Source organism: Oscarella lobularis, chromosome 13, assembly GCF_947507565.1.
Source record: "Oscarella lobularis chromosome 13, ooOscLobu1.1, whole genome shotgun sequence".
NCBI lineage: Eukaryota > Metazoa > Porifera > Homoscleromorpha > Homosclerophorida > Oscarellidae > Oscarella > Oscarella lobularis.
The window spans coordinates 1,770,996-1,796,783 of record NC_089187.1 but is presented as its reverse complement, the minus strand read 5'-3'; the positions used below and the strand labels follow the sequence as shown (position 1 = coordinate 1,796,783).

Below are 25,788 nucleotides of genomic sequence, written 5' to 3'. Positions count from 1 at the left end.
AACGTCACGTGGCAATCACAGTAGACCAAACCCGGATACGGCGAGTTGCACCCCTTTTACGCTCTTAGAGGACGGTGTGCACGGAATTTTTTGTACCGAGGAAGTCGACAGTGAACGCTGGAACAGGTGAGATTAGAACTACAGTCCAAAAATCAGTTGTTTGCGTCGGTGACGTCATGCATAGGAAAAACCCCGGGAAAAACCTTTGTTCGTGTATCTCGAGTTCACAAAGACGTTTTCTAGTTACCTCTGATTCGGCTGCAATGGGTAGTGTTGCTGAGATAATGAAGGAGGGCCTCTTTTGAGGACATGGGTCTCGTTTCAGTGAGAAGCGACGTCCGACGAGCAGCGAATTCGTGCAGAGGAACAAGCCACGTTGAAGCGATGTTCTCTATTTGCAAAACCAGCCAGACGGTAAAGACACAATCATTTCCTATTGATTTTTTTATTGATCGCGTGTCGTCAGAACTCCATCGCCTTCTCAAACACACGCGCCTCTAAAGCGAAACTAGATTGAAATGCAACCGCCAAGCCTTGAAGGCAATTTTTTACGTTTTATCTATATTTGCTTCTTTTGATTTCACTTAGGCTAAATTAGTTTCATTGTAATTCAGTACTGGATATGACGTTTTGTTTCCGATGGGCCTCATCCCGTCTACATGACTATAATGCATACGACTTCCGGTGAAGTGACGCATTGTCCTCGCGATAGCGCTGGAGGAGAGTTGGCCGTGGTGAAAATCGATGTCCTCGTCGACTGTCTTTGTCATCTTCATTTCAATTCTCGTCTTTCGGGTTCGGCGCAAGTTATACTATCCTTTAATTGGGAACTTATCGATCGACGTCTTTAGACGAGGAGTGAGACGAGGAGTGAAGCAAAGACTGTCGACGTGCCGAAGTGCGAGCAGAACCAATTCTATATGCAGTCCAATGGAACGCTGTCTTGTTTGGTGGAGCGAACGGGTGAGGAACTGTGGATAGCCTAAATTCCTAGTTGAAGCGTTATCTTCTTTGTGTAGATGGCTCCGGTCTGTGCTCTCAGGTGTCGTCTTGCTTTCAATCCAACTCGTCGCAAGAGGAAGGCGATGACAAAGATGTCCGTAAAGGGTTTGTGTTGAGCTTCTGTCACTAGTCATTGGATGGTTTCAGTTTGCCCTGAGTGCGTTTATGGACGAATTTGCGGCAATGAAAAGAGAAATCAAGTCGTTGAGGTTAGATAGTTGGATCTCAAACACGATTTCTCTTTTATACCATATGCGTCTTCTCTTTTATAGCGGCAGACTAGAGGAGACAATGTGCAAGGCCATGGTCGCGATGTTCTCAGGTAACCAGGAAGCTCGAAACTTCTCTCTCACCTAAATGTCTTCTTTATAGACGTGCGGCTTAGGAATGCAGTCTCGTCGACGTGTCTCATCGTCGTTAGCCGGACGCGCCGCGTGCCCGCCTGAGAACGAGACTCGTTCGTGTCGTTTGGCTCACTGCATTGACTGCACATCGCAGACTTGCAAGACGTACGTTCGCTGGGGCAGTTCAATGTGCTCGGAGGGAAGAGAGCGTCTGTATACTGGCGTCGCAGCTGGGTACGAAGGACGCCTCTTGGATGGGTAGAACCTCACGTCCGTCTTTAGTTCCAGTGATACTGAAAGCGGCAGCGGGCACAATGCTCTTTGTCTCGACCTAAACGTGCAGTTTTCGGATGATCACAGCGACAAGGACGAGAACGGCGGTCGTCTTTACGGTGCCGAATACGAAACGTCCGGCAGCGGCGTTCGCACACTAAGAGGTCCTGATGGCTCAGTCAGCTGCTCGATGTGCAAAGCGGCGACGTCCGAAGTGTTGATGATACCAGGCAAGAAACTTATGACTCGATTGAAGAATTAAATAGAAGCTTGTTTCGTCTCTTTGTAGCTACTCACATTTGCCCTGCGAGCTGGCATGTTGAGTACAAGGGGTATCTCTTTAGTAATCACGACTCTCGCCAGAAAGGCGAATACTTGTGCGTTGATCAGAACGCCACTCGATACGTCAACGGCGGTAGCCAGAATCAGCTACGGTGAATTAAGCCAAAGTCTCAATCCCTTGTTTTCATAAGTAAAATTCGTTTCCGTTCTCAGGTGGCATTCGGTCGAAGTCAATCGTGGAAATCTTCCTTGTTCGCTTTTCGTTGACGACAGTGCGCTGGCTTGCGTTGTCTGTTTGTTGAAGTCGAAAGCGCGTACGTTCGATAGGGTTCAGAGGCCTGTCGGTCGTCATCGACGTCGTCTCGTCTCGTCTATGAAGGCTACGCCGCCGGATCTTTGTCGACTTCGACAGGAGGTGGACACGACCTGACTTTCACATATTAGTTCGACTCATTAACGGCGCTTTGTTTCCATTCATGATGTATGTCTTTGGGAATTATCTGTTTTTTCCGCGGTTTGCGAGCCCTCAACCGGTTTAGGACTGCTGCTTGTAGAACGCAAAAATTCGTTTTGAAGTCTCTTTATGCACATTGGACTGCATGTCCTTAGAAATTCAGTGTCAATAGCAACAATGGAAAAGATGACAGAGCAGAGCAGCAATGAAGTAAATTGTTTGAACAATGTACTGTATTAATCATGGACTTTTTGTTGCATTCAGACAAACGCGTTCTTACAGTGTTCCATTGCAGATTGTTCGGAAGCGCACATGGATGCGCTCTCTCATCCGGATGATTAGCAAGTAAGATCATCTGTTGTCGTAGTACTGAAAGTAAATCCAGAAAGGAGAAACGAAGAAAAGGGCGACTTCATTAATTCTTTAGGCATGCCTGTAGTGGACATTAACTGTCCTCTAGCTGGCAAACGATAATCTCCCCAAAATAAATGTAGTAGACAGCAACACATCACAATTATTAGCAATAGCATTTACAAGGATCACGTACTAAATCAAATTCAAAACAAAATTTCTGCTTATAAATTTAGCTCCATAGTACCGCAAATCTTTTGGAATATAGTTTTTTCCCTGCTCTCTTTCCGCAATTTGCATTTGGCTGGCGACGTCAATTACTGCCACACCTTCGTCAAATAAAAGGTAATAGTTGTCGCAATCACCAGCTCCCCCACCACAACCGTATAAACAGTCAACAGTACGCAAATCAAAACGGGGTACAAACTTTGACCACTGCTCGCTTTTGCTTGCAAACGATGCGCAACGTGAGCTGTACCAATAAAAGTTTATACTGTCGTAATTTGCAACTGTAAAATTCGGTGCCGCTCGCCTTTCATGGATAGTGGGAACAGAAAACGGAGCAGGAGAAAAACCTTGCCAGCGATCTTCGATAGGATCATATCTGATATAGCCGAACTTGTCGTGATCATCATGGTAAAACACGTATACATGATCAGAAAGAGCGGCTACTGTCACGTCTTCCACGCAATACTTTGGCTTTGGAGGTGAAGAAAATGGAAACCATCTGTTTTCCTCTGAGTCGTACGTCTCCACGAACCAATCCTTTTTCAGTGGATTCGGACTTATCCCATAAACGCGTCCTAGACAAGAGGTGATCTCGTTTCCAGGTCTTGGGCGGGACATAGGTTTGACGTCAGCCACCCATCGATTCTGTTTTGAATCGTATCTTTCTACTGTACTAGACAAACACGGATCCCGATTCGTCGTGGGTTCAATCATTTCCCCACCTACGGCATACAGAACGTCACCAACGGTAACAAGACCAGGACAAGATCTCGGTTCAACTAACGAAGGAAACGTAGACCACACGTCTCGAGACGGATCATAAAATCTGGATTCATTTGATATGATATAATGGCTTCCGTTCCGGCAATCAGAAATCCACACTTTGCCGCCGACAACTAGTAGAACGTCTTGGCATCCATTGCGAGACGAAGCCGTTCCTTCTTCTTTTGCCTCTTCAGTTACTCTCTCCATAACCCACTCTCTCATTTGGAGCGCCATCAAGAGTGCTTCACACATTTCAAAATCGATTAGACGAAGACGAACCTCGTTCAATAGAACCTTGGCGTGCTTTTTGCGTGATTCGTAATCGTGCATCATCCATTTGGACATTACAAGCAACACCTGCTCTTCAACCCTCACTCCCAATTCATCAAGTGCTATGATTCGACGAAGGTGCTCCACAGACAGTTCTAGGAACTCCTCAGTGTCGTCCACGTCGACGATATTGACGGCTGCCGTGCGATCGGATACGCTCATCAAGAGAGAGTCGCTGTATCGATCAGCAAACAGCCCAAGGTGCAGACAGTTGGATAAATCGGCGTGACTCATGAGCCACTTGCTGCACTTTGCGACGACGTCGTCAAACCGAAGAAAATGAGCGCTCGCGTACAGCTGTTCAACTTCGTGGACGGCGCATTGGGCCGTTCCCGTGTAAGCGTAGTCGATCAACGTCGTCATCGACGCGGCGTCGACGTTATGAAGCGTTATTTCGGTCTGGCGTCTTTCTGCGAAATCTCCAAGAAACATCGTATGGAAATAGTCGCTGATCGATGCCAGGACGATGCGATGAGCGTGAAATCGGTGTCCTTCGACGACGATGACAACGTCGCAGAGGTCGTTCGACTGTCGAAGCGACTGGAGACCCGATAAGAGAATTGACGGATGTCCTTCCGTAGCGAAAATAGCTTTTTCTGCCATGTGCGAGCGATGCGAGCACGAGGATTCAAGTCAACGTCACGTGGCAATCACACCTAACCCGGATAAGGCGAGTTGCACCTTTTCCAATGGCCGTACGCTCTTAGAGGACGGTGTGCACGTAATTTTTTGTGCCGAGGAAGTCGGCAGTGAACGCTGGAACGGGTGAGATTAGAACTACAGTCCAAAAATCAGTTGTTTGCGTCGGTGACGTCATGCATATAGGAAAAACCTTTGTTCGAGTTTACGAAGACGTTCTCTAGTTACCTCTGATTTGATCGTTGGGCAGCAACGGGTAGTGTTGCTGAGGTAACGAAGGAGGGCCTCTTTTGAGGACACTGGTCTCGTTTCAGTGAGAAGCGACGTCCGACGAGCAGCGAATTCGTTCAGAGGAACGAGCCACGTTGAAGCGATGTTCTCTATTTGCAAAATCAGCCAGACGGTAAAGACACAATCATGTCCTATTGATTTTTTATTGATCGCGTGTCGTCAGAACTCCATCGCTTTTTCAAACACACGCACCTCGAAAGCGAAACTAGATCGAAATGTTCTTCAACCGCAGGCAATTTTTTTACATTTTTATTTATATTTGCTTCTTTTGATTTCACTTAGGCTAAATTAGTTGCACTGTAATTCAATACTGGAGATGACGTTTTGTTTCCGATGGGCCTCATCCCGTCTACATGACTATAATGCATACGGCTTCCGGTGAAGTGACGCATAGCCTCGCGATAGCGCTGGAGGAGAGTTGGCCGTGGTGAAAATCGATGTCCTCGTGGACTCTCTTTGTCATCTTCATTGCAATTCTCGTCTTTCGGGTTCGGAGCAAGTTACACTATCCTTTAATTAATTGGGAACTTATCGATCGACGTCTTTAGACGAGGAGTGAGACGAGGAGTGAAGCGAAGACTGTCGACGTGCCGAAGTGCGAGCAGAACCAATTCTATATGCAGTCCAATGGAACGCTGTCTTGTGGGAGTGAGGGTGAGGAACTGTGGGATAGCCTAAATTCCTAGTTAAAGCGTTATCTTGTGTAGATGGCTCCGGTCTGTGCTCTCAGGTGTCGACTTGCTTTCAATCCAGCTCGTCGCAAGAGGAAGGCGATGACAAAGATGTCCGTAAAGGGTTTGTGTTGCGCTTCTGTCACTGGTCATTGGATGGTTTCAGTTTGCCCTGAGTGCGTTTATGGACGAATTTGCGGCAATGAAAAGAGAAATCAAGTCGTTGAGGTTAGATAGTTAGATATCGAACACGATTTCTCTTTTATACCATATGCGTCCTCTCTTTTATAGCGGCAGACTAGAGGCGACTGAAGAGACAATGTGCAAGGCCGGACAATGGGAGCCATGGTCGCAATGTTCTCAGGTAACCAGGAAGCTCGAAACTTCTCTCTCACCTAAATGTCTTTATAGACGTGCGGCTTAGGGATGCAGTCTCGTCGACGTCTCTCATCGTCGTTAGCGGGACGCGCCACGTGCCCGCCTGAGAACGAGACTCGTTCGTGTCGCTTGGCTCACTGCATCGACTGCACATCGCAGACTTGCAAGACGTACGTTCGCTGGGGCAGTGCAAAGTGCTCGGAGGGAAGAGAGCGTCTGTATACTGGCGTCGCAGCTGGGTACGAAGGACGCCTCTTGGATGGGTAGAACCTCACGTCTGTCTTTAGTTCCAGTGATACTGAAAGCGGCAGCGGGCACAATGCTCTTTGTCTCGACCTAAACGTGCAGTTTTCGGATGATCACAGCGATAAGGACGAGAACGGCGGTCGTCTTTACGGTGCCGAATACGAAACGTCCGGCAGCGGCGTTCGCACACTAAAAGGTCCTGATGGCTCAGTCAGCTGCTCGATGTGCAAAGCGGCGACGTCCGAAGTGTTGATGATACCAGGCAAGAGACTTATGACTCGATTGAAGAATTAATATAAGCTTATTTCGCCTCTCTTTGCAGCTACTCACATTTGCCCTGCGAGCTGGGATGTTGAGTACAAGGGATATCTCTTTAGTAATCACGACTCTCGCCAGAAAGGCGAATACTTGTGCGTCGATCAGAACGCCACTCGATACGTCAACGGCGGCAGCCAGAATCAGCTACGGTGAAGCCAAAGTCTCGATCCCTTATTTTTCGAAAGTAAAATTCGTTTCCGTTCTCAGGTGGCATTCGGTCGAAGTCAAGTGTGGAAATCTTCCTTGTCCGCCTTTTGTTGACGACCGTGAGCTGGCTTGCGTTGTCTGTTCGTTGAAGTCGACAGTGCCGGGAAGCGCGTACGTTCGATGGGGTTCAGAGGCCTGTCCGTCGTCGACCTCGTCTCGTCTCGTCTACGAAGGCTACGCCGTCGGATCTTCGTCGACGTCGACAGGAGGTGGAGCCAATCCGCTCTGCTTGGTTCGTCAGCCAGACTGGGGACAACACAGCGATATCGCACACTCCCAATCGACTATCGTCGGAGCGATTTACGGCACGAGCGGCACGGGTTTGCGTCGTCTTTATCCGTTAAACAATAGACTGATTTTATGTGCCGTCTGTTTGGCCGAGAACGCTTCGTCGACGTTCACTCTGCCCGGTTCGCGAAGCTGCCCGGAGTCGTACAAGATCGAATACGCCGGTTTTCTATTCGCCGCCTATTATTCGCACAAGAAAAGCAATTGGGTGTGCGTCGAAGGGGATGAAGCGCGCGGCGCCGCGACGGGGCAGAATCGAAAGCAAGCCGTCTGGTTCCCCACCGAAGTCGAGTGCGGAGGAATGAAGTGCACCTACGACGACGGCGACTACGTGAAGAATCGCGAAGTGTCGTGCTCCGTTTGCTCGTCGCAGTCGACGCGGATGTCGTCGACGTACGCGGCGTGGGGTCGGACGTCGTGCGACGGCGGCGGCGTCGTCGTTTATCGCGGTTTCGCCGCCGGCGGATCGCGAGGGGAGACGGGAAACGGAGCTAATCTACTCTGCATGCCCACTCAGTCCGATTACGGAGAACACAACGATAAAGATCAAGACGGCGCTCGTCTATCGGGGTATGAGTACAAAAGCGGAGTCAGGACGAATTACGAGGTACGTCTGTTTGAGTATCTCCATGTTTGCACGATTTATATTCTTTTAGATACCGTGCGTTTTGTGCGAGAGCAATCGAACGTCGACCTTTACGTATTTCGGTCGACTATCTTGTCCCTCCGGCTACGAAGTGGCCTATTCCGGTAAAGCGTTCTCTACGTTATATTCCGAGCAGAAGGGCGAATTCGTGTGCGTCGACAACGCGGTTCTTCCTTACGGCGACTTGGGAGGCTCAGCGAACAATGCCGGAACGCTGTACTACGTCGAGAGCGAATGCGGCACGCTGCCGTGTCCGCCTTTTACTGAGGATAGGGAAATCGATTGCGTTCAGTGCGTCGCGGAGGAGACCGAGTGTCCGTATTATCGTTTTGACGGCTTTTGCGTGCGTTCCTGTCCCTCGTTGACGTACGCAGACGACGAGAGGATTTGCCGCTCGTGTCACGTCGAATGCAGGTCGGCGTGCAGAGGCCCAAGCGCAAGTCACTGTGTCGGGGGCTGCGTTAACTTCGAAGTGAAAGGACAAAATGCCGATACGTGCGTGTCGTCTTGTCCGGAAGGAACGACGCCGCTGGCAACAAAGGAGTGCGTTGACAATGAAGGTAATTAATTAATAGCACGATTTTTAATATCTGAATAATTGATGAAATTTTTTATAGCGAATGTTGACTGCTTTGGCAAAGCCGGGGGATCGGCAAAGTGGAACCGATGCGGCGTTTGCACTTCGGAAGAATCCGAAGACAGCGACTGCAGACAAAAATCTGTTTACATTCACTGGGGTCAAACAGCGTGCCCAGATATTAGTCAACGTCTCTACGCCGGAATTGCGGCAGGGTATACCGTAAAATTCCACCACAGGCTTGTCTAGGGCGTTATTTCTGTCTTAGATCGGCAGTTTCGCAGTCGGGCGGCGGATTCAATCTCCTGTGCGTTCCCTCGTCGTTGAACGTGTCCGACACGTTCTTGACGCAGCACAACGACGCGAGTCACAGCGGCGGACGTTTATACGGCGTCGAATATGCAACGAGCAGCTCGGGGGTGCGTTCACTCCAACGCGTTCACGGATCACTGATGCCCTGCGTTGCGTGCGAGACGCGACGAGGTGGCACCTTTGTCGTACCGGCAACCGATCGTTGTCCGGGCGGAGGCGAATGGGTCACCGAGTACGCTGGCTATTTGATGTCGACGCACTACTCTCATACGAAAGGAGAATTTGTCTGCGTCGACAAAAGTCCTGTTGGAGTTCGCGCGTCGTCTGGCTCTCACGGCAGCTACTACTCGACCGAATTCGAGTGCGGCAATCTGCCCTGTCCGCGAACGTTCGTTCAAGATCGCGAGGCTACGTGCGCTCTCTGTTCGTCGCGACATCGAACCGGCACTATCTATACGCGCTGGGGCCGAAAATCTTGCGGCGACGTCGCTAATATCGAGACGGTGTACGAAGGTATAGCGGCCGCGTCTCACAGCGGACACAGCGGAGGCGGGGCAAACGCTCTCTGTCTGAGCAAGAACGTGTCCTACGGTGACTTCTCAGATTCCAACGAGAACGGTGCTCTTCTCTACGGCTTGCAGTACGAAACGCGTCTCGGAATTCGCACGCACAACCGCGTGCATCGTCACTTGGTTCCGTGCAGCGTCTGCTTTTCTATTGATCATACTTCAAATTTCATGATAAGCGGGACTAACGCGTGTCCTGATCATTGGACTCGACTCTATGCTGGCTACTTGTACGGAGGATACCATTCGCAGAAGAAACTTAACTGGGAGTGCGTCGACAGTCAACCGGAATCAGTCGCTTTTCCGCGTGCTAACACGGCGAGGTGGTATCCGGCTCAGATTCATTGCGGCAGCATGCCTTGCTCGGCGACTCCTGGCGGATATATTCAGAATAGGGAAGTGACGTGTGCCGTTTGCCAACCGGATACGAGTCGTCGTAGTGTGGTGTTTACGCGATGGGGACGAAACGATTGTCCAGCGACCACGAGAAAGGTAGGGTGTTCTTTCTAATACGCGTAGATTTTGAATTCTTCTCTAGGTATATAGAGGTTTTGCCGCCGGATCAAACTACGGAGCGTCGGGAAATGGAGCGAATGTTCTGTGCCTTAATGCATTGGCATCGTATGGAGAGCACCAGGACGGTAATCAAGAGGGCTCTCGAATCTTCGGATACGAGTATTCGACGTCTGGATACGGGCTTCGAGGTCATTTTCAAGCGCTTCATGATCATGAGGTAAACTATTTCGATCAATATTAACTTGGCGTCATAATCTAGTCTAGATACCTTGCGCTGTCTGTGAAATTCTATCAGCGGAGTCCGGGTTCATTTTGTTTGGAAGCAAAACGTGTCCCACAGATTATTCGACCGACTACCTCGGTTACGTCTTTGCTCCTTATTACGGTGGCTCCTATACGAAAGGACAGTACATCTGCATGGACAGAAGAGCGGAAGGTTATCCCAACGGAAGACGTAACGCCGACGACGATCACGGCGAACTCTTTCCCGTTGAAACCGACTGCGGTCCTCTTCCGTGTCCACCTTACACGCAACATCGAGAAGCGGTTTGCGTTCACTGCAGCCGGAAAAGAGACGCTTGCGGTCTAATTTGGAACGACGAGTGCGTATCGGAGTGTCCAAACAACACCTATAGGAATAGTGCGCGCTGCTTGGCGTGCCATCAGGAGTGTTCGTCGTGCACCGGCCCAAAGCCCACACAGTGTCACGTTTGCAAGAATTACAGACTGGGAGACGCGTGTGTGTCGTCGTGTCCTGACGGCACCGTTTCGCTGAAGCAGACTTGCGTTTCCGTTTCAGGTACAGCTACACATTATTTATTTATTTATTTATTTATTTGTGACGTCGCGGATGTGTTTGGTTCATAGAATGTGCCAATTCGTCTCTAATCGATTCATGCGGCGTTTGCGGTGGTGACAACAGTTCCTGTAGTTCGAAGTCTGTCTATACAAGATGGGGCAGTACGAAATGTTCGAACACGTCAAGACTGCTTTACATTGGAACAGCGGCAGGGTATAGTATTAGTGCGATAAACCCATAGCATAGTTTCACTGTTTTCTTGCGTTAAAGGGCTCACAATTGGCACAGCGGCAGTGGCTACAATCGACTTTGTTTACCGGACAAACCGGTTTTTGGCTACGGTCACAATGATGGCGATTGGAACGGCGCTTTGGTCTTTGGGGCTGTCTACAACACGAGTTCTTCAACTGTTAAGGCATTTGCGGATTTGCACGGCGTTTCGGTTCGTTGCGCCGTGTGTGAAACGTTGTTAGCACCCGTGCTCACCGTTCCTGGTACTTTTAGTGCGTAGGCTTTTCTTGGTTTGGAATTTCTTTTCGCATAGGTACGACCGTCTGCCCAGGCGGTTTTGTTCAAGAGTACAAAGGCTACATAATGGCGAATCATCGCAACCAGTACAGAGGCGAATATTTATGCGTCGACATGCATCCAGAGGGAGGCTCACTCTCTGGTAGCCGGGGCGAAGCCCAGTGAGGCCTAAATATGTCTTTGATTTCTTGTTCTCCAATTCTGCTCTTTCTAGGTTTCATTTTACTCAGTTCAACTGTGGCACCTTACCTTGTGACAAGTATCCAATGAACAGAGAAGTTCCTTGCAGCGTCTGTTCGCCTCAGAGCGGCAAAGGCGGATCGGCCTATATTCACTGGGGCAACGGCGCTTGCAAGAGCGACGCCGTCGCATTGTACAGCGGCTTTGCGGCAACTGGAGGCCACACGGAGAACGGCGGTGGCGCGAATCTGCTCTGCTTGACAGGCGAACCGAATTACGACATCGTAACCAGCGATGCCGACGAAGGCGGCGCTCGTCTTTACGGCGCTACGTACGTGACGAGAGCCTACGGACTAAGGGCGCATTTTTCTTCTCTGGAGTCCTCTCTAATTTCTTGCGCAGCATGCTTCGTGGCTGACAGCCACACCGCGCTGATGGTCCCGGGACGACGCGAGTGTCCGAGTAGATACCTTAGCGTCTATCGCGGCTACCTGTTCTCAGCTCATTACACAGAGAAAAAAGTCAATTGGATCTGCATAGACGAAGATGCGAAGAACTCGGGTTCTCGTTCGGGAGCGACGGCCAAATTGTATCCGACCGAAATTGAATGCGGGAGCATTCTGTGCAATCACAGTCGCGGTGGATACGTACAGAATCGCGAGGTGAGCTGCGTCGTTTGTCGTTCCGATAGTCGCCGTCTCGCGTCGGTGTACACGCGATGGGGTCGCTCTGACTGCTCGTCCGATTCCGTTGAAGTCTACGTCGGACAAGCGGTCGGATCTCACTACTACAAGCAGTGGGGAAGCGGAGCCAACGTGCTTTGTCTTCATCCCGTGGCTCAGTTCGCTCACCACGACGACGGCAATCAGGACGGCGGTCGACTTTACGGCTACGAATACTCACCAGGTGGCCTCATGGCTTCGTCGTATTCAAGCGCTACTAATCGAGAGGTTCAATGCGATGAATACACGGATCGTGGAATTTTTATGACGTTTTTTTTAGGTTCCTTGCGCTGTTTGCGAAACGTCGTCGTCTTCTAGCGTCTTCACTCTGTTTGGAAGTCGTTCGTGTCCTAAAGGCTATCGGCCCGAATACGCTGGCTATCTTTTCTCTCATTACTACGGGGCTATTAACTATCACAAAGGCGAGTTTGTTTGCGTTGACGATTTTCCATCCGAGTACGGAAAGCGGGGCACTTCGAATGACAACCAGGCCGTAATGTACAGCACCGAAATGGAAAGCTGCGGATACGTGCCTTGTCCGCCGTATCGTGCTAATCGAGAAATTGACTGCGTTGTTTGTTCGTCTCCTGTCGACGAGAAATTCACACCGATCGACTGTGTAACGAGCTCGTGGGGCAGTTGGACAGTCTGCTCGACGCCTTGTAATGTTGGAGAGCAAATTCGGCGGAGAACAGTTATGACGTCACCGCGAAAAGGTGGCCGAGCTTGCGCGCGTTTACTCGAGACGAGAATTTGCAATACCCAGCCTTGCGCCCATTCGACGGTGCAGAACGGAACCTACGTGCGATGGGGTAAAAACGAATGCAGTCCGCCGTCGAAAAATATAATGTCAGGAATAGTTGCAAGGTAAGAAATCGGAGATTATGTAGCCGAATTTTTTGGTTGTAAATTTTGTGCGTTCTACAGTTCTCATGCTCAGCACACTGGCGGGGGATATAACTATCTCTGTCTTCCTGTCGATCCGCAAGGATACAACGACGATCCCGATCACAGCGACTTGAGCCAGAGTGGCGCACTTCTTTACGGAGCGAGAATCAAATCTTCTCATCTTTCGTCTCTCAGGTTTGCTGTGCACCACTCTCTGGCCTGTACTAGATGCGCAACGCAAAGAGGCATCACTTTTGAAGTTTTCGGTATAACGAACGATAAATGCCGTCAATTGATATATTATTTTTACTGCTTTTTAGGAAGTGCCGTGTGTCCTGAAGGATTCGGCCGCGAGTACTTTGGCTACGTAATGGCGTCTTACTATCACAGCAGCTACTACAAAAGCGAGTACGTGTGCGTCGACGTTCGTGCGACGACGGCTCTCGTTCGAGGATCGGGAAGCGATCAGGGTCGACTCTACGCGACTGAGCTTCAGTGCGGCGGCCTTCCGTGTCCACCGTTTACGGCACATCGAGAATTGACGTGCGCCGTGTGTTCGACCTTTCTTCGAACGGGCTCGTTTTTCGAGCAGTGGGGAGACGAGAAATGTCCCACCGGATCCGTGACCGTTTACTCGGGAATTGCCGCTGGATCGCACTACACGCACACGGGCAGCGGTGCTAACGTCTTATGCCTGATTGGAGGCGAGAATCAGACGTACTTGGATCACAGCGACGGTCAGCAGCACGGAGCCTATTTGTACGGCATCACTTTTGCTACAAGCGGCTACGGACTTCAAACGCTGACGTTCCTCGAAAATCGCGTTGCTTCTTGTTCGGTGTGTTTCGCGGAGAATCGAACTTCTTCGCTGATGATTCCGGCTAGAACGCGTTGTCCTGAAAAGTGGAAACTGGAATATTCCGGTTATCTCTTTGCCGGGCATTACACTCATCAGAAATTAGATTGGCGATGCGTTAATGCCAAGTCAAGGCCTCAATCTAGCTACGGAACCGATCAAGCGCTGTGGTATCCGACAGAAATCGAATGCGGAAGCATCTCGTGCGGCACGAACTCTCCTCATTACGTTCAAGACAGAGAGGTTACGTGTGCTGTGTGTACGTCGCCGCTAGGGCAGAAGTCGTCCGTCTTCACGCGATGGGGTCGCACTTCGTGTGCGGAGAACTCGTCCGTATTGTACTCCGGTTTTGCGGCCGGTTCTCATCATTCGCACACGGGAAGCGGATCGTCGCTACTTTGCTTTCATCCCAACGTGAGTACTATATCTAGATGCATTTTGACTTCACTTTCTCACGTTCCACCTAGCTTGATTACGCTGACTACAACGGCTTGAGTCAAAACGGTGCTTTGATTTACGGATACGAATACGAAACGAGTGGGTCGGGATTGACGCATCCTTCCTATCAAGCCGTTCACAATCGAGAGGTAGTAAGGCAGTGCAAGCTAGATTCACTGTACATACTATTGATTTAGATTCCTTGTGCTATTTGCGATTTAGAGCGAGACGCCGCCGTTTTTGTTCACTTCGGCGAACATCGGTGTCCTCAGGGATACCGTGCCGAATATATAGGTTACGCCTTCTCTCACTTGTACTCTCAGAAGTCGAAAGGTGAACATGTCTGCGTTGATTTACTACCGGAGTCGTATCCAAATGGTCGTGGCTCGTCCGACGACAATCAGGGTCGACTCTTCCCCGTTGAGACGAAATGCGGCGTTCTTCCCTGTCCTCCTTATATGGAAGACAGAGAGCTTAAGTGCGCCGTGTGCTCTTTTATTGGAACTGCCGACGCAAGACCAATCGATTGCCAGGTATTTTGCTTGAGAGCGTTACTTGTATGCATGCACGTCAATTTGTTTAGGTGACGGAGTGGTCAAGGTGGTCGTCGTGCTCGTCGACCTGTGATATTGGAGTGAAAAGGAGGCATCGCACAATTTCTGTTCCTAGTGAAAACGGCGGAAATCCGTGTCCTAAGAAATTAACCCTCGAGAAGCGGTGCAAAGAGAGAGAGTGCGACGGTGGGATGTTCAAAGCGATCGAAGATGAACAGTTTGAAGCGTTCTCGGTTTACGTTCGCTGGGGAAAAGCAGATTGCCCTGCTGATGTAAGAACCCTATCTAACGGTATCGCAGCAAGGTACAAATACTGTAGCTATAGCAACAAATTGTTGAGATTATCATTTTTAGCTCTAAGCCAACGAGTAAAGGCAGTGGCTACAATCGTTTATGTATTGCATCTGTACCATCCGTTGGCAAGGAGCATTACGACAAAGATCAAAGCGGTGGCGTTCTTACTGGCGCTCAGTACGATACGGCCTCGAAGGGTGTGCACGAGCTGCGTGCTGTCAGTGGAACGCCTATTCCGTGTTCTATCTGCGAGGTTTCGAGTGGCGGAGTGACCGTGTTTCCAGGTTCGCCCTTCGCGCCGTTTGTTCACTGCGCGTAATTTTTTTGTTCAGGAACGATTGAATGTCCAAACGGATGGAATACCGAATATACAGGCTATTTGTTTTCCAACCGCTATTCCAATTACAGAGGCGAATACGTATGCGTTGATCGACATGCTGAGCCGGGAAATGGAACCTTCGATCAGAACTCGAATAGTTGGTGTCCGGTGGAGATTGAGTGCGGAACGCTGGGATGTCCACCTTATTCCCAGGATCGGGAAATAAGCTGCGCTGTTTGCTCTCTTCCCAGGAACGTGCGTGGATCCATTTACACGCGTTGGGGCAGGCGAGGCTGTCCGACTCATTCGCAATTGATTTATCAAGGCCAGGCGGCCGGCTCACACCACTCATCGACGGGCAGTGGAGCAAACCCTCTCTGTCTTTATTCAACTCCAAGCTACGGTGATCACGACGGAAAAAATCAGAATGGGGGCCGTCTTTACGGCCTTCAGTATTCTACTCGTTCGGACGGTTTGCCGACGTTGTACGGTGTCCACGGGGGACGAGTCCCTTGCGCTGTCTGCTACGCACCCGACGTTTCTGTCACTGCCGTTGTGCCGGCCCAAACTATGTGTCCTCCCTTGTGGTTACCGCTCTACTCGGGATTCCTCTTCGCTGCTCACTTCTCGTCTAAGAAACTGAATTGGATTTGCGTTGATGACAAACCAGAGACTTTCCCTGGGTCGACGTCATCTCAGTCTTACATCTATCCGACTGAACTTGAATGCGGAAGCATTAACTGCGAACGACGCGAAGGAGGTTACGTGCAAGACAAAGAGGCTTCGTGCACGACATGTGCGCCGAACAACCCAAGAAAAAGCGCTGTTTACACTATTTGGGGTCGTGAGAGTTGTCCAAGCAATTCTAGAACCAGACAGGTTAGTTTCCCTATAATATCGTACTGACTTCAAGTGATATTATTCTTCTACGTTTAGCTTTATGCCGGTTTTGCCGCGGGATCGCATCACAGCCAGAGTGGCGGAGGCGCGCAAGTGCTTTGCCTTCCTTCGGCTGCAAATTACTCTGAATACAGGACTAAGGACGAAGACGGTGCTCGTCTCTATGGCTACGAGTACTACACTTCGGGCTATGGGCTACTTAGCCGCGACTACGTTGCTGTTCATCGGCGTGAAGTTGCCTGTGCCACATGTGAAGTCGTCGGGACAACAGCGTCGTCCGTCTTTTATGGGCAATCTACCTGCCCAGATGGTTACGTTCGCGACTACGTAGGCTACATTTTTTCCAATGCTGATGGCGAGGAAAAAGGCGAATTTGTATGCGTGGTGAGAAATCCGGAAGGTTACGACAATGGTTTGGGTACCAGGCAGAACAGTCAGGCAAAACTGTATCCTGTCGAGGCGGACTGTTCGAATTTGCCGTGTCCGCCTTATACGTCGCATAGGGAAATACTGTGCGTGCGATGCTCGAAGATGGTTTTGTCGCCGTGCTTGACTTTCCTCGACGACGGCGCATGTCTGACAGAGTGTCCAAGGGGAAAGTTTGGCGACACGGAAAGAGTCTGTCAGCATTGTCACGAAGAGTGCTTGGAGGGTTGTTTCGGGCCGTCGGCGTTAAATTGCAGTGGAAATTGTCGGCATGCTCGTTTTGGCGATGAATGCGTGAGAAAATGTCCTGAAACGACGTACGAGAACGAGACGTCACACTGTCTTCCTTTATCAGGTATATTTCTTATTCAATACTTTTGTTATGCTCATTTTTTGTGCGATCCTTTCAGATGGCGTCGACTGTGCGGGCGTCGAAGGTGGCTCGAGCACGCTTGACCGTTGTGGTGTCTGTGGAGGCGATGGCACCAGTTGCAATCAGAAATCGGTGTACGTTCGATGGGGTCTTTCATTTTGCTCCGGTGACGCCCGTCTTTTGTTTAACGGAGTAGTAACTGGGTAAGATGGCAACGCGTTAGGACATATCGAGGTCAATTCTTTTCCCACTCTTACACAGGTCAAGCAGTACTGGCAGCGGATACAACTATGTGTGTCTGCCTCGTTCTATGACGACCGACTGGCGACAGAGCGATCAATCAGAAGGTGGAGGAAGGCTATACGGTGTTCAGTACTCAACTGGCAGCGCTAGTTCAAGCCATATGAAATCACTTAGTGGTACCGTCGTACCATGTGCTGTGTGCGAATCTAAAGCCGCGACAACGGCTATGATTCCAGGAACATACGTTTGTCCGTCCAATTGGACCGCCGAGTACGAAGGATACTTAATGGCTGGGAAATCATCGAAAACTGAGCATATTTGTGTCGACCGTCATCCCGAGGCCGCTGATGGGCTGACGGCGTCATCGCAGTCGCACCTCGTTTTTGTAGAGGCTAGTTGCGGTACGCTGACTTGTCCTCCGTACGTCACGAACCGAGAGTTGACTTGCGTTGTCTGTTCGCCGCCTTCGTCCGATCACGGCACGTCTTTTCTTCACTGGGGATCGAAAACGTGTCCTCGTGGATCATTGACTGTTTACTCGGGCCAAGCCGCGTCCTCTGGTCATTCGAGCACCTCCGGCGGTGCGAATCCGATTTGTGTCAGTTTGAAAGCGAGATTTCGAGATCACGACGACAAAGACAACGGACTTGCGAAACTATACGGTCTGCGATATCGCGTAAGCGGTAGCGTTATTCCTACTTACAATGCTGTGCGTCAGCATCGTATTCCTTGCACTTTGTGCTTCGCAGCCGAAAGACAGTCAATCGTGGCGGTGGCTGGACAGAATGTCTGTCCTCCTCGATGGAGTCTTCAGTATTCAGGATATCTGCTCTCTAGTCTTTATTCCGCCAAGAAGAATAACTGGATTTGCGTCGATACCAATCCGAGTGGACTGGGTTCCTCTTCGGCTAGTCAGTCTGACTACTACGTAACAGAGACGGAGTGCGGAAGTCTGACTTGCTTGTTTGAACGGAAGGGATACTTTCAAAATCGCGAAATCACGTGCGCGGTGTGTAGTCCTGACAACGAACGGGAGTCTGTTGTTTACACCAGATGGGGTCGAAACGAATGCCCATCAGAATCACTTCTGGTAAACAAGAAGTTCGCGTCTACAGTTTTTTAGCTTTGATCTAGATTTATCGCGGTCTTGTTGCTGGATCAAAATACGACGAAACCGGAAGTGGTTCTAACTACGTCTGCCTCAGCAGTCAATCGTCGTTCTCTTTATACAATACGTTAGACCAAGGTGGTGCTCGACTGTACGGTTTTGAGTACGAAACGAACAATGGAAATCCGGGCATAGCTGGCAAGTTTCGCTCTCTTCTCAACTTTGAGGTATTTTGTATCATGGAGAAAATTGATTCTGTTTCTATAACTCTTTTAGGTTCCCTGCGCATTGTGCGAAGAACTGAGCACCGTGTCGTCGTTCACTCAGTTCGGCAGAGCGACTTGTCCAGACGGTTTTAGCTCTTCCTACAAAGGATTCGTATTCTCCAACTACTACAGCTCTCAGACGGGACAGTTTGTTTGCGTGGACGAGGAGCCCGAGTCTTTACCAAATGATCGCAGATCTACGGATGACAATCAAGGTCGTTTATATCCAGTGGAAGTCAAATGCGGAACGCTGAACTGTCCTCCATTTACGAATGACCGCGAAGTGCCATGTGCTCAGTGTTCTCGCTTGCGAGACGGTTGTCCATTTTATTTGCTTGACAGCGGCGAGTGTCTTCCGACTTGCCCCGACACTCACTTTCCCGACGAGGCAAAGAAGACGTGCTTGAAATGCCACGAAGAGTGCAACATGTGTTTTGGCACTAAAGACAGTGATTGCGTGAAGTGCCGAAATGCTATATCAAGCAACGGTCGTCGTTGTGTTGCTCAGTGTGACGAAGGCTTTTTTAAATTATCTAATGGCTCTTGCGTGCCAGACAGAGGTATTGATCGTCGGTACTAGGCGATTTAATCATTCTGTTTTTCAGCAGGATTTGATTGCGAAGGAGTCCGTGGAGGCACGAAGAAGGTGGACCGGTGTGGAGTATGTGGTGGTGATGGAGGAAGCTGCAATCTTAAAGCTGTCTATGTTCGCTGGGGTCGCTCTGATTGTCCTAACGGAACGAAGATGCTTTTTTCGGGACATGCTGCTGGGTATATCTTGAATTTCGGCATTGCGTACAGGACCATTATTTGCTTTTTTATAGATCACACGATAGCCACACGGGAGGGGGCTACAATCCTATCTGTCTGAAAAGGTACGTTATTTGAGACAGCTCATAGTCAGGCGTATTGACACGCAGCATTCTAGACTTCCTGGGTTTGATTGGATTGAAAGCGATGCAGATGAGGGTGAGGGGTACGTATACGGTTTTTCGTATGGTACCAGCGGACAAGGAGTCCAAGAATTAGTCGGCATTCACGGAACCAGCATACCGTGCGCTGTCTGTGAAGCAAAGACTAGTGGAATTTTAGCTATATATGGTGATTTCTTACGTTGCAAATGTATGGCGTCCTCATTGTTGGTTTCTTTAGGCACTTACAAATGTCCAGATCGATTCTCGCTGGAGTACGCAGGATACTTGATGTCCAATCGTAACTCGCACAAAAAAGGCGAATACGTCTGCGTCGATCAGAAGGCGAAAACGGACGCTGGCACTGGAAGCAGTAGTGGATCCCTGTGGGCTCCTACAGAGTACAAGTGTGGTTCGCTTCCATGCCCACCATACACTCAAGATCGAGAAGTGGAATCTCTACACGTTTTTGCTTATTTATTTGATTATTTTTTGTGTTTAGGTGACGTGTGCTGTGTGCTCTCCTTTTGTACTCAGCGATACCGGTGCTATCTACGTTCGGTGGGGTCGAACGTCTTGTCCGAATTCTGCCGTTCTTCTGTATCGTGGCCGCGCTGCAGGTGCTTACTACAGCGGGCCTGGTAGTGGTTCCAATTCTTTATGCCTTACCGAGCAGCCGTTGTATTTTCATCACAATGATGCTTCTCAAAAAGGAGCTTTTCTATACGGCTCGCAATATTCAACAAGCGGTTACGGAATTCGATCGCTGAATCGCTTGAATTACTATGCTGTTCCCTGTGCCGTTTGTCTGGCACCAGGCAAAAGCGCGAGCATCGTTTCTCCAGGAAGAATCGATTGCCCCTCCAACTTTGAAATCGAGTACTTTGGCTATCTGTTCGCTTCGCACCATTCTTACGCTAAAATCAATTGGATTTGTTTGGACAAAGACTCTGAGCGAAAAGAGTATTACTCGTCGTCGCACTCGTTGTGGTCTCCGACCGAAGTCATATGCGGCAGTCTCAAATGCGGTACTCTTATCGACGGTGGTTACGTTCAGTATCACGAAGTGACGTGTGCCGTCTGTACACCAACAACGAAACGAAGAAGCTCAATTTACACGCGCTACGGAAGAAACGAATGTCCCAGCACTAGCGTCACAGTTTATTCCGGCTTCGTTGCTGGTTCGGCTGCAGGCAAGAGTGGCGGCGGCGCTAACGTTCTCTGCATGCGCAATAGCGCGACTTACATGGATCATAATGGAAACAATCAAGGAGGAGCTTATCTCTACGGATTCGAATACGAAACATCGAGTTCGGGGCTTAAGAGCACTGCTTATCGAGCTGTGAACAATCGCGAGATTCCTTGCGCTGTATGCGAGAACGTTCGCTCGGAGTCAACGTTTACTCAATTTGGTTCGAGAGATTGCCCGGAAAGTTACAAGTTGGACTATTCCGGTTTTATGTTTGGGGCTAAGTACTCTACGTCTAGCAGTCTGGGAACAAACAACAAAGCCGAGTTCATATGCATTGATTTTTCTCCTCAGCCGTACGAGAACGGCAGGGGAACTGCTGATGACAATCAAGGCCGATATTTTGCCCAGCAGACGACGTGCTCTGGTCTACCTTGTCCGCCATTCACGAGCGTCAGAGAGATAACGTGTGCCGTCTGCAGTAAAACCTCTTCGGCGGATTCCGAGGCCTGTGCCGGCTATCGGCACGAGGGTACTTGCGTTCTATCTTGCCCTGCCGGCACCTACGCTGCCGAGGACAATTTCTGCAGAAGTTGTCACCCTCTCTGTCATCCTTCGTACGGCTGCGAAGGAAAGGAAGCGAATCGGTGTCATAAATGTCTTCACGTTCGAGTTGTGTACTTTGAGGTAGAGTACTGTGCCGCAGATTGTCCTTCAGGGTTTAGCAGGACGTCTGAGGCTGACGCTGAAGATCGTTGTCTTTCTTTTCCTTGTAAGTCCTAAATAGCTATAGAGTTCAACGCTACATTGTGCGCTTTTCTAGATGACTGCGAAGGTAAAGTATTTGGGAGAAAGAAACGAGACAAGTGCGGCGTGTGTGGCGGAAACGGCGAATCTTGTGATCAAGCCGCCGTCTACACTAGATGGGGTCGATCGTCTTGCCCCGAGAAATCTCGAATGTTGCTTTCTGGATTCGCAGCAAGGTTTTGGTTCTCTTGTTATTTGCCGGCATTTTGACATTTGTTTTTTGGCTATTAGTTCTGCTGATGGTCACACGGGCTCCGGCTTTACTCGCATATGTCTTTCGAGCGTTGCCGGGTTTGCATATGAGCATTATGACGGAAATCAAGACGGTGCTCTTGTATACGGAGCAGAGTACGAGACCGGAAGTTCGGGTGCCACGTCTTTGCGACGAGTACATAACTCTCCCATTCCTTGTGCGTTGTGCGAAGCGCCTCGAAGCCCCGTCGCTGTTATAATAGGTGACGTAGTACTATATATGAATAGAAATTTATTCTTTGATCTTCTTTCTCAGGCACGACAGTGTGTCCTAAAGAATGGGTCAGGGAGTACTTTGGATACGTCATGTCTAATTACTACTCGTATCAGAAAGGTGAGCATGTTTGCGTTGATGGAAATCCAGAGTCGGGCAAAGGAGGCAGCAATAAAAATCAAGACAGGCAAGTTCTTTTATTATATAAATATAAACCTACCTACTTATTATGATTTGGCTCTGCATAGGTGGTATACGGTAGAATTGAATGACTGCGGCAATATTCCTTGTCCACCGTACGTCAGCGGCAGAGAAATCACTTGCGCTGTCTGCATTCCTCCACCCGGAGAATCGGGCGCCTCGTATCTACGGTGGGGCCGATCCGTCTGTCCTACAGGAGCAGAAGAATTGTACAAAGGACAGGCCGTCGGTTCTCATTACAGTCACTCGGGAGGAGGAGCTAATGCTTTATGTTTAACGCTGTCGCCGAGTTGGAGCGGAGCGCCGTACAATGACGGCGTTCAGCATGGTGGAAAACTCTATTCTGTGTCGTACCAACCAAGCGGTATGCTTGTTTCGTTTGCGCCAGTGAGTGGCAAAGCAGCACCTTGCGTTCTCTGCTTTGCGTCGGAGAAGAGCGTCGCTGTGTTCGTCCCCGGCACTCCCAAGTGTCCTAGCGAGTGGAAAGTCGAATACTCCGGCTACGTTTTCGCTGCTTACTACACTCATCACAAGTCCGATTGGATATGTGTCGATCGCGATCCCGAAGCGTTTTCAGGTCGATCCGGTTCGTCTTATTGGTATCCGGCGGAGATTCGGTGCGGTTCGTTAAAATGCGAGAATGGTCCGGACAAATACATTGCTTATCGCGAAGTCGCTTGTGCTGTGTGCACGCCGATGTCGTATCGACGCACCAAAACGTACACGCGATGGGGAGCGGCAACGTGCGAGCGAAACGACACAAACGTCTATTCGGGTTTCGCAGCTGGCGCGCATCATTCTCACAAAGGAAGCGGTGCTAGCCTGCTTTGTATGATCGAATCGGCGAAATACGTCGATAGAAGTGGTGTTGCGCAAAGTGGAGCTCTTCTATACGGAGTTGAATACGAGACGAGTGGATACCTGCGTGGAAGCAGTTTTACATCACTTCAAAACTACGAGGTTTTTGCTTATAATGCGTGCGAAGTGCATATGTAATTAATCTGCGACATATAGGTGCCGTGTGCCGTTTGCGAAAGCTTCGAGGCCGTCTCTGTAGTCACGATCTACGGAGACTTGAAGTGCCCAGAAACATTCGATGTTCTCTATAACGGCTATTTGTTCGCGGCGTATTACACAAGTGGACACTACAAAACGGATTTTGTTTGCATTGGCCGGCTTTCGCATGCGTACGAAAATGGAAGAGGCGGAAGTAACGACAATAATGGTCAAATTTATCCTGCTGAAAGCCAGTGCGGGACTTTACCTTGCCCGCCGTACACCCAGGATAGAGAGGTTGTTTGTGCGAAGTGCATTAGACGAAGATCTGTTTGTCCTCACAGAACGTACGAAGGCACATGCACAAAGGAGTGCCCGCTCGACTCGTACTTGCTCAAGAGCCACTGTTACTCGTGTCATGAAGAGTGCTCTGGGGGTTGCGTAGGACCCGAGAGTACCGACTGTAAGAAATGTGTGCATTATAAATCTGGAAAGTCTTGCGTTCGTGAGTGCCCTCGCGGCAGTATTCCAATTCTAAACAGCACCTGTATTCGTCAAACTGGTCAGTTGGACTGCGTAGCGCGTATTCACTTTTTTTAATTTGATGAATTTTTTCAGAGAACCTTGACTGCAGCGGTACTCCCAATGGAGGAAAAGTGTACGATGTGTGTGGAGTGTGTGGTGGAGATAATACTTCGTGTGATCCCTCTTCGATTTATGTTCGCTGGGGGCGAGAAGATTGTCCGCCTTCAGCGCGGTTGCTCTTCACGGGCTTTGCGGCTGGGTAAGAGCATGCTTTAACACATGATCAATTTTTGATTTGTCTCGTAGCTCTCATTACAGTCACAAGGGATCGGGATACAACGTCTTGTGCTTACTAGCGTCTCCTTCTGTGGAAGTGCCTTGGGAACATCGAGATTCGAACGAAGATGGCGGGTTGCTTTACGGATTTGAGTACGAAACATCTGGTTACGGTGTTAGCGACTTGTACGGAGTTGCAGGATATCAAATGCCTTGCTCGGTTTGTCAGGCAAATTCCTCAGACGTCATTATGATTCCAGGTAAATGTCTGACACACTACGAACTCTATCTTGTTTAATTGTTTGAATTATCAAGGTACGTCTGAGTGTCCCCAAAACAGCAGTTTTGTGAAGGAGTACAGCGGCTATCTTGTTTCGAGTCATTACTCTTCCAGTTACTTCAAGAGCGAGTACATATGCACCGATCGCGCGTCGGTTGCTCGAACGGGGAGCCCATCGAATCAAAACCAAGGCCGTTTTTTCCCAACCGAATCCCAGTGCGGGAGCCTGTTCTGTGCTCCGTACACGCAAAACCGAGAACTTAGCTGTGTGGTTTGTTCGTCAGTACAAGACAAAGCCGTTCGTGCTTCGTTCACGCGTTGGGGAAGACGGTCCTGTCCATCAGAGACTGAAGTAGTGTACAAGGGTCAGTCAGCGGCTGACTATTACTCTCACACCGGGTCAGGAGCTAATATGCTCTGCCTATCTGACGAACCACAATACAACGGATACAATGACGGAGATCATAACGGTGCTTTGTTGTACGGCGTCACATATAGCTCAAACCAGTTGTCGAGATATGGCTCTTTATCCGGACATCGCGTACCGTGCGTGCTTTGTCAAAGCAAGGAATCATTTGTTTTGACTGTGCCCGGTCGCCTTGACTGTCCAATAGACTGGAAGCGACACTACGCTGGTTACCTCATGGCAGCGTATTCGTCGTATCAGAAAGTTAACTGGGTATGCGTGGACGAGGACGCGGAGCCCGAAGGCGGTAGTACGTCATCGCGGGTTAGCCTTTATCCCACGGAGATCGAATGCGGGAGCATCCGTTGTCGAAATCAAGAGGATCGCTACGTGAGTAATAGAGAAGTGACTTGCGCAGTTTGTTCTCCACCACCTAATCGTCGTTCGGCCGTTTTCACGAGGTGGGGAAAGTCGAGCTGTCCCGTCGGTGCCCAACTTGTCTATTCGGGATTCGCAGCTGGGTCACATCACTCCCTAACAGGAAGTGGTGCGAACGTTCTCTGCATGCGAAGCGAACCGACGTACGGTGATTTCAACGAAGCTGATAACAACGGAGCCCTGCTTTATGGCTACGAATACGAAACGAGCAACTTTCGGTCAGCAGAATTCAGTGATGTTCAAAATAAAGAGGTATTATTTACCTTGAATATGTGCACCCTAATTAATTAAAGTGTTGCTAGGTTGCATGTGCTGTATGTGAAGTTTTAGGTGCCACGGAAGCATTCGTTTTGTGGGGGAACTCCAACTGTCCGGAGAATTATCATAGCTTCTACACTGGCTTTGCTTTCTCTCATTTGTACACGCACAACTCGAAGGGGGAGTATGTGTGCGTCGACCGAGTGCCCGAGGGATATGACAACACACTTGGAAGCACTAATCACAATCAAGCCCTTCTTTATCCTGTTGAATTGGAGTGTGGAAGTTTGCCTTGTCCACCTTATCATCAAAATCGCGAAGTTGTTTGTTCTCAATGCGTTAGGCATTACTAGTTGTAGTCAACTCCATACTGAATTAACATCGATGCTGCCGTTTCTGTCTAGCTGTTTTTTTTGTTTTGCTTGCTTCTTTGCTTTAGTAAACCAGCTCTACGCTA

At 49.6% G+C, this 25,788-nt stretch overlaps 2 protein-coding genes across 5 annotated transcripts; one reads left to right on the top strand and one right to left on the bottom strand.

Annotated features, from left to right (window-relative positions):
• The first annotated feature begins 14 nt into the window (after window positions 1–14).
• Window positions 15–25,788, top strand: LOC136194769 (uncharacterized). 4 transcript variants are annotated; one of them, XM_065983998.1, is made up of 49 exons: window positions 15–126; window positions 185–267; window positions 326–414; window positions 467–540; window positions 589–795; window positions 852–963; window positions 5,667–5,743; window positions 5,797–5,858; window positions 5,922–5,994; window positions 6,042–6,247; window positions 6,296–6,516; window positions 6,577–6,721; window positions 6,780–7,674; window positions 7,724–8,273; window positions 8,331–8,505; window positions 8,559–9,660; window positions 9,707–9,901; window positions 9,949–10,483; window positions 10,552–10,696; window positions 10,754–10,977; window positions 11,028–11,172; window positions 11,226–12,141; window positions 12,194–12,780; window positions 12,841–13,067; window positions 13,122–14,071; window positions 14,125–14,244; window positions 14,293–14,628; window positions 14,679–14,953; window positions 15,004–15,227; window positions 15,276–16,141; window positions 16,199–16,943; window positions 16,999–17,164; window positions 17,223–18,294; window positions 18,339–18,539; window positions 18,589–19,138; window positions 19,184–19,349; window positions 19,403–19,453; window positions 19,507–19,679; window positions 19,731–19,939; window positions 19,992–21,450; window positions 21,502–21,661; window positions 21,717–21,940; window positions 21,994–22,138; window positions 22,200–23,112; window positions 23,167–23,710; window positions 23,767–23,932; window positions 23,980–24,209; window positions 24,265–25,325; window positions 25,376–25,788. In XM_065983998.1, exons 5-49 carry the CDS (start codon window positions 745–747, stop codon window positions 25,682–25,684), a joined length of 17,958 nt encoding a protein of 5,985 aa, XP_065840070.1. In that variant the 5' UTR covers window positions 15–126; window positions 185–267; window positions 326–414; window positions 467–540; window positions 589–744; the 3' UTR covers window positions 25,685–25,788. The 4 variants fall into 4 exon arrangements, with proteins under 4 accessions (XP_065840070.1, XP_065840071.1, XP_065840073.1 ...); XM_065984001.1 differs by lacking the exons at window positions 15–126; window positions 185–267; window positions 326–414; ... (1 more) ...; window positions 589–795; window positions 852–963 and adding exons at window positions 4,692–4,794; window positions 4,855–4,924; window positions 4,983–5,071; ... (1 more) ...; window positions 5,242–5,447; window positions 5,508–5,613; XM_065983999.1 differs by having other exon boundaries at window positions 42–267; window positions 19,187–19,349.
• Window positions 2,873–4,519, bottom strand: LOC136194770 (kelch-like protein 20). The gene has a single exon (XM_065984003.1). The coding sequence runs from the start codon at window positions 4,459–4,461 to the stop codon at window positions 2,902–2,904; it is 1,560 nt and encodes a 519-aa protein (XP_065840075.1). The 5' UTR covers window positions 4,462–4,519; the 3' UTR covers window positions 2,873–2,901.